Here is an 8,944-nt window from a genome sequence, read left to right as displayed (position 1 = left end):
TTAATTTTCCTTTTCTAAAAGTGTTTTTTTTCTTCACTTACCTCTTTTTCCATGCCAGCCTGTCGTTTCTCAGACTCACAGCTAAAAACACTTCCTCCTACAACAAAAGAGAGTAGGCATATCTGAATTTTCAGTCCACATGCTGTCATTAATAGGTTTAAACACACAGACTTGCAGAGCACCAGCCTAGAAACCTGCCAAGATGGAGGTCTGCTGCTGCTGTAGTTCCCCCTTCTGCCTAGCCAAAGAGCAAAGCGAGGACAGTGCTTCGCTTCATCTTTTTTGAAAACTTTGCATCAGGTCACATTAAAAAAAAAATAAAATAAAAATTAAAAAAAAAAAAAAAAGTAGTTTAAGCTTAAATACAACAACACCAAGGAAATATTTGAGGGCAGAATTAACCCAGAAGGAGTGGGTAATTCCTACCCATAGACAGTAATCACTAGAACTATGTGAAATTTGTTTGAAATTTGTTGTGGAATATACCTAACCTGGAAATTGCAGTGCCAAACCTGCTGGACTTAGGAGTGCTTCTGTGATCCTGCATCTAAGTGAGTCCCACCTGTGCCTCTCTCCCTGTGATGAGATTCAGTTAAAAGTATGGAGATTATTCTCTACACAGAGGTTATTACCATTATGCAAGCCTACAATAATTTTACAAGTTATGTATCCTATCAACAAAAATGTTCCAGTTTTATACCATCTGCTTTTGTCTCTACGTGGGAAAAAATATTCTTTCAAAAGGGCTAGATGGATTGCCCCTGTGCTCACTCCACTCGATGGCAAAACTCAGTCTGACTCCCTGGTCGCAGGATCTGAATCGCAATGAACAGCAGGCTTCTTTCTCTGCCAGCTTTTCTCTTATGCATTTACACAAACACACATTCAGATTATTTTGCAGAGCCTGAAAACAAAACAAGACTTTGAAAAATTAAAAATATCCCTTCAGAGTCCCTCGGAAGATTCAACCGACCTACTGGGTCAGAGGATGCCCCATACAAAGTACATGTTTGGCCCCATTTGAGGAAACTCTCTCCTGGGGGCACCATGCAAAGTGCTTAATTCTAAGTATGTGCTTAGGTTTCATTGAAATCACCACAATGGACAGTGAACAGGGCCACAAATTCTCCACAGAAAAAAGGTTGCATTGTGGCTTTGGTTGCTCAGTAATTAATGAAGGGCTGAGCTCTGCCCAGGACTTGCATATGCTGAGAGTCTGCTGACCTTTGCCATCACCCCTGGATTTTGGTGCCCTACTTGGGGTGCCAAGGTCGTTGTAGTGATGCAGAGGGTTGAGAAGCCAGCGACGTCCTCTCCTCTTGTGAACAGCCTTGCCCAAAGGGCCCCAGCAGCACAGCCCACAACTATTGCAGAAACCACGCTGAAAGTCCTCAGCTCCATAATATTCTATGATGCTAAAAATAAAGCCCTATGGAAATCACACAGCTAGGCTAAGGTCAAATTTCTGAGACACATGATGGCTAGATAACAACCCCAGAGTCCCAATTCCAAAATCCGGGATGGGTTTCCAAACCCAGGCAGTATCTACATGACTTTTCCTGCTGCTGCTCCAAACCAATTGCACTTCCACTGTATACAGCAGGTAAATATTTCTGAGTCCAACAGCAAGGCAAAACAGTTATAATTCAAACAGGAGCAGCAAAAAAGAACAACCTGAAATAAACTAAAGGCAATAAAAGCTTGAAATGTCTCCTCTCCTTTTAAAGGTAGAGTCACAAGAAGCAGCCAGTAGAAAGAACTGATAAAGATTTAAGCTGTAAATTCAACATTTTCAGCCATGGTCAACATCTGTTCTTTGAAGAGGAGCCAAAGGTGCAGTAATAAGGACTTTTTCAAAGCCACAATAGTCCTGGAAATCCAAACATCAATAGAAATACTTGGAGTTTCATCCTAATTTAAAGAATGTGATTGACCACACTAGGTAAGCAAACACAAAAATACATGAACATCATTAGTGTCTTAACAGTGATTTTCTTGGAGTTCAAGAGCTTCCCTTTATTTGGGCTTTCTGGGGAAATTTTTGTTTTGGTTCAGGACTTCTCTGGTGTTTTTTAAAAGAACATGCTACAGACATTGCTTTATCTTCAAAAAAAAAAAAAAAAGGTCAGGCAGTACATTTAACACTGCATTAAGGGATGTTGTCTGAGGCCTTAACCTTATCAACCTATTTTCTTTATCTAGATAATAGCTGAATCCTTATAATTAAACTGTCTCATGGTTCTGAAAGAGTACAGCAAAACCTAAGTACATGACTTTTTCAGTCAATCAAGAAGATAACAATCTTATTTCATATCCCACCAGATATTTTATTTTGTGTCCATCAGATATAATATTTTGCATGATTTAGTGGACTTCAGTTACTTTTAGCACATTTATAGTGAAATGACAAAGCAAACCAATCACAAGTTATTAAAAAATTATTAAAATGGGTACTTACCATTTCTCTCTCCCCCTTCCCCCACACAAATTTTTCCTTTTTCCTTACAGAAGAAAATCACTTTTTTCACAAAAGGAATTACTAAGGAAGCTAAATCAAACAGGCATCCTATCCAAGTAGCTTTCTGTAATAAATAATCTAAGTTTTTAATTGAAAAATAGAGGAATTAAATAAAAGCAGATGCAACAGAAATAAAGTAGAGCATCACAAATGTTATTGATGGGCTCCTGTTAGTAGTCACAGATCTGGAAGAGATCAAAACAACAGACCTTCCTGCTGGTGCAGGCTGAAGTACCTCTTCCTCACACTAGTTCACGCTTTATGCTTTGTTTAGCTACTGAAAATAGCTGGGCTGCATGAAGAGCCTGCATGCAATAAGGGTCTTCTTGCAAATGTAGCTATAAAGTGTTCTTGCCACACTGATCTGTGGCACAAAAGCCATCCTGTTTGTAGCTGCCTACCCAGCATCTTCTTAAAGCCCTCCTGAATATGCAGGCAAGTGCATCGCACATGGATGGTGAGCAATGGTGGGCACAGCTAAGGTGCTGGGTATTGCTGGTGGAGAAGCACTGGGTTCACAGGAGGAGTAACAAAGCAACAGTTTGTCATGATAGTGGCTGCCCTCTCTTCTTTCTCACCTTGAGCTGGTACACCATTTATCACATGCTGAGAACTGTTGTGGGATACCTGTGCTATAATATTGGCAGAAACCACTGAGTAAATGATAATCCTAACAACCTACTTGTAATTCCCTTTAGACACTCTCATAAATACCAGCTCAGGAGCATTGGTCTTTAAGAAGTATTTCTTGAGAGGAAAATTGCACCTCTGGTGAAGAGAATCCATCAGTCATTAAATTCAGCAGAACTGACCTTCGAAGCCACAAGTTCTGTAATTATCCTTCTTTAATCAACAACTTTGGGAGCTGATCCTCCAAAGTAGTTTCAGATCCTTTATTTCTTCCTCCTCTTGCTGCAAATATACTTTTATAAAGATCATTAAAACACTTGAAATTAAGCTCACATTCAATTGCTTTACTTGTTAGACTAATGTTCCTAGCCTTTTTTCTACTTGCTTGAAAAAGTAGATAGATAAAAGGCTTTTCTATCTATAGAGATATGATACAATGAAATAGTAGTACCTACTGCTAAATCATGCCAGCAATTCCTGCGGAAGCGCAAAATACTAAATTTTGGCTTCTGTGCCATCACTGCAGTATTCCCATCTTCCACCAAATGGGAAGCACTGTAGACATAAACAAACACTCATCATGTTGCTCCAGAGCCCGGCTCAGGGACAGTTGTCTCTCAATACAGTCCCAAAGCTTTTAGTCATTTTAGTCAACCCCAGCAGACTGTCTGTACTAGGGGAAATGTGAAGCCAGCCCGAGCCTGGACAAAAGGCTTTCCAGAACAGGACACCTATCTCCCGGTTTTGTTTGCTAGGCTTTCCTTTGGCATGGCTGCCCACCATAAGGCTTAGAAACAACCCAGAATAACATGGCAGCAGGGCTGGGGGAATAGGCAAGGGGCCAGCAGTATGGCAACCACCTTCCTTCTGGTCACGGTCATGCCTCTTCTCCGCTTGCTTTCTGCTTCCACACTGCTGCTTAGCATTTACACTGCTCATCATCCCAGACCATCCTTCTCTGCCACTCCTTACCATGTGAAGGCAGACCAAAACCTACATCAGATGAACAAACAATCCCTCCAACCAGGCTGTGCATGTGAGGCTGCTCTCCTCCCTGTGACTGCCTGCTGCACATGCACCCTGCAACCAAGTGTCAGCAGGAGCTCATCCCACCTGACTGGTCTGGTTGTGCTACCCTGGTTGTCTCCAAGATCTCTCAGCACTCCCATCTCATGTCCCAGTTACCCCAATGCCAGCTCCCAGGGGGCCAGGCTGCAGGTGCCTATGGGGTACATACTGAATTCTTGCAACACCAACACTCTGTGCTCTCACCAGCTCCCATTAAGATATGGTATCCTCATGCTGTTACCCACAGCACTATGCTCCTCAGCTGCACTCTGACTCTTACAAACTCAGTGCATGTTCTGCTTCGTCTCTGTGACTCCATCAGCCATGGTGAGTTTCTGTTGACCCCTCTCGATGCTGTCATGGCACCAGGAACCTCAGCACTGATGCTGTCCTGACTTCTGCCTGCCTGTCCACATTCCAGTCCTTTCCAGTGAAAGAGGTTCTTTTCACTACAAAAGGCTTTTGTGCCTTGTATTTCTCAAACAATATGGCCTCCAAATTAAAGCAGCATGTCAGTTAAAAATACTTAGCTGTACATCAAATCCTAAAAAACATATGCTTTAGAGACAGAAACAGTGCATGACTTTGCACAAAAACAATACTATAAAATCTAAGGGGGATACATAAAAATGTAAATAAAAATCTAGACAGACAGAAAAATATTTACCATTAGGGAACATGCAAGCAATATAATATATTTTGACCATACACAATTTTATTGCCAACAGCTCCAACTCTTTTGAAAACTGCTTCAGAGTTTCTCTCCTAACTTATTTTCAGGGAGTAATTAGTTCATTTTGTGACTGTTTGCATTAGCCATAGATTTTAACACTTCCTTGTGAACTTCTACTATTCATACATTGGCTTCCATGACTATTAAAGAGGAAAAACAAAGAGATTACTTTCGTACACACTGCTGTTCAAGGACTGAACCTATAATTATTGGAGCACCATTTTCCAGGAAAGTTTCCCTTCAAACAGCACATATGATTAACACTAGAAAAAATGCCTTTATTGCTGTTTACCAGTGATAGATCTAAATTTCATATTTGTGTTTAGTAATATAATGTTAAAGGGTTTTTTGACCTGCATCCTTTCTCTGAATTGAGCAACAACACCAGCAAAGATACACAGGAAAATACAAGAAAATGTATCTTGTGAAAGTAACATCTTTTACATATATACCACCTGAGATATCAGTACTGTTGTCAATGGATCAGTAGAATTTGAAAGAAAAGAGACAGAAATTGTACTGTATGAGCAATCCCAGAAGGAATACCTCTAGTGGTTTAAAATGTATTTCACTTGCCTCTGGCATGAGTTTCTGGATTAGTGTCATATACATGTCAACATGAAAAAACATAGTCTGTTTATACATTCACATTACTCCTCCTCGTATTGTTCTGTATGCCATTTAACATTGACTACACATACATATCAATATATTCAACCCTGTGAGTGCATACCTCTGTCATGTACCTGTTAATAAGACATAACCACTGAGTACAAAGGGAAACTAAGGTAATGATGTCGATAATCGAAAAAGCAACAAAATGGACAGGAACTTAACAGCACTGTTTGTACATTGCTAACCAGAAATAGTGTTGTGTAAAGATATTTTGATGAATAAGCAAACTGACCTGCAGTTTGTTTTTTAAGATCCATCTAACTACTAAAATGTAGGTAGAGGCAACCTTAGGTCTGTAGCTGTTTCCATCAGTCTTCAACCAAGAGTAGCAAAAAAACCCAGGTCATGCCTGGCTCTTTTTAAACTGGGCGTCCTTTGTCAGCGTGGCTCAGCACTACATTTCTTTGTTGCAGACAGAAAATTAGCAATCAGAATTCTGACTCTGGGATTTGAAGCCTTGAACTAGTTTTCCATTGGAAATAAATGCTAGTGATGTTTCATTTACTACACAAGAAAAAAATAAAAATAAAAAAAAAAAATCTTGAGACCTTGAGCAGGCAAAGAGCAGTCGAACATGACTTCAGACAAATTCCTGCATTTTGAGGTAGATAGCATGTCTAATAGGGCTGAAGCTGACTTCTAACCAATAGGGTAGCCGAAAAAATGTGACACCCTCTGTATGACTTCCATACCATCTGATCAAGTGGAATAGTCAATAGCAATCCCATGACATGTTTTACTAGGTGACAAAGCAGCTTAGTAAATTTCTGCTCTCTGCCTCCTTCCTCTCTTCAGTCATTCATTCCTGTCCCTGGGCCACAGCCCACTACAGTCTCATTGGCCTTGACATAACTATAGATCTAAGCTGGGTTAAAAATACCTGTTCCCCCCAAACACTTTTTTTTTTTTTTTTTAATCTTGAACTGCTCCTCTGGTCTTCTATGACTGTACCACCACAACCAGAGCACAAGGAACTCCAGCAAGCAAAAAGGGATCCTTAAGTAAGCTTTTCCATCAGAGAAAACATATCCTGAAACTAGACCCTGTAATGACAGAGCTTAGTACAAGCAATATAGTTTCAAGGATCTGAAGACATTTATGTTCTTGCACCATCAGAACAAAGCAGAAAATTATACTGACCAACGGTAGGAGAGTTAGATCAGAATCTACCAACTCTTCCTCATTATAACAGGTATTGCTAATTAAAAAAAAAAAAAAAAAAAAGGGCTGGGGAGTGGTGGTGGAAAAGGACTTCAAGGTAGAATGCAGCAGTGACTTTCAGATAGAGATCACAGAGCAAGAGAGAGCGTGAAAGCAGTTTAATAGTGGAGGCATGCTACTGTGCCCAGCAGCCTGGCCCATGGACCCATCAGTCCCTGGGTGGGATGCCTATGGATAGCACATGCTCTTTTCACCTCTCTGCTGTCTGGGGAGGAGCAGGGTAGCCATGCATCCTTCTGACTCACTTGGGTACCATTTGCTGTCCCACAGCTGGTCGCTTAGGTCAGGATTGGGGCAGTGTAGTAGTAAAAGGCAAGAAGTCTGCCTTTCTGTAAACAACCAGGCAAAGCCCTTCCATAATTCATTGATGCCTAAGCATTTTAACTGATGTACTGGCAGTGTGGCAGCTTCATTGGAAATAGCCTGTTTCACTTGAGAAGCTCATAAGCTGAGCCAGAAGAAGCTGGTTTCCCAGCATCACTTGCTTTGTTGGAGTATAAGTGAGTTTGGGCTTTCTTGGCTTTTACTAGCTTGGGTTACACCCATAGTTCAATCTAAAAACAACTTTTAAATACTACATTTTTCAGTACTACAAAAGAGGGTTTTAAAAAGAAGAGTCATACAAAGCATATCATTACTCATTTTAGATACTGCAGTCTACAAGCTGATTGTCTATTTAGGATCTGGTTCGGATGATGATACAATTATTCACTATTTTGAAAAACATGTTACATAACAAGGGGAGAAAATAAGCAGAAACAAAGCAGTCTAGTCTACTCTAAAATATATAGGTCCCAAACGTGCAAAACTCTTATGCATACATTTCTCTGTATTTGCATGAATTACTTCACTGAATACAGCAGACGAATTTATTAACTCCCAAGTGAGGGTGTTCATAGTAAGGGAACATGAAAACTTCAGCAGAACTAAAAAGATATGACTACACTTCATTTTTTCTGATTCCTTATCCTTCCTCCCTCACCCCAGATACCAAATTAAGGATTGAAGGATCTCATTCTAGTGCCATTTTCAGAAGTTTCAGATTGGAATAATTTCACTGGCTTGATGGAATTATTTCTGATTTACTCTGGTAAAGGTGAGAGCAGTTTCAGATACTTATGACTCATTCTGTCATTCTATGACTTTCTTGCATATCCAGTGAAAATTTTGCTGGCCTGGTTTACTGTGCAGTTGCACAGATTGGACCCTGTTAGTTACAACAACTCAGTGGAGCAGTAGTAACTTCCAGCTGCTGAGGAACTGTAGTTTCTTAGATCAGATCAACTTTGCCACTACAGACCATCTTGCTGCAACCTGCACATGGTGCTGTGCAGAAATCAACAAGAAGACTACCACTGTCTTTTAAACATTTTCAAGCATGTTGTCAATACTGCACAAGTCCTTTCCAAAATGCAGCAACAACTGGAAACCTTGGAAAATCCAGAAAATCTGGTAGAAGCAGTGTAAGTGACCTTCATACTGCTAAAACTCACACAGGTGTGCATCTTAGGTTGGACAGGTGATTGACAAACATCATTTATATTGCATGTTTATTTTTAGCTGACATTTTATTTTTATTTTTTTTTCTCATGGTGGCTGAAAATACAAATCGAAAGTCATCTCTGTTTTATTTAATTCTCTGTAAAGTCAGTTCACCTCCTAAACTGCTAACACTGCAACTATCACCAAAAATTTATATAAGGTCCTATCTTTCCCTACATCATCCCCAGCATCATGAAGGCAGGGAGTGGAATCATTAACCCCTAGCTCTTCACACAAAAATAGACAGATATCCTAAGGACTTGGAAGCAACCTTCAGTGAATCTTCAGGTCCATCTGCCCACTCACATGTTTTTTCTCTGTGGTTTAGTCTTGCCAAAGAGAAAGCAAAGTTAAGTGCAAAATTAAGTATATATAACTTACAATGTTCCTTCCAGGTCCTATCTCATGGATGCACTCTTGCTAGCTAAAACTAGGTGCATTGCAAGTGGAAACTGTATTGCAAATGGCTATCTCAGAATGGATGGATTAATTCTCCATTTCTCATTTCATTCTCCTGAAAACACAAAGGAACGACATTTCAGTTCGAAGTTATCATC

At 40.1% G+C, this 8,944-nt stretch overlaps 1 protein-coding gene across 1 annotated transcript in view; it reads right to left on the bottom strand.

Annotated features, from left to right (window-relative positions):
- The window catches only part of LOC308189328 (uncharacterized protein), a 301,527-nt gene that overhangs the window by 191,623 nt on the left and 100,960 nt on the right, over positions 1–8,944 (bottom strand). Inside the window, exon 2 of the mRNA XM_080579258.1 lies at positions 42–97. Coding sequence (XP_080435384.1) covers positions 42–97 — 56 coding nt within the window. The remainder of the gene's footprint in view (positions 1–41; positions 98–8,944) is intronic.

The sequence above is a fragment of the Anser brachyrhynchus genome (genome assembly GCF_964034855.1).
Source record: "Anser brachyrhynchus genome assembly, chromosome: 2".
Classification (NCBI taxonomy): Eukaryota; Metazoa; Chordata; class Aves; order Anseriformes; family Anatidae; genus Anser; species Anser brachyrhynchus.
This window is presented reverse-complemented; position numbering and strand designations above follow the sequence as displayed.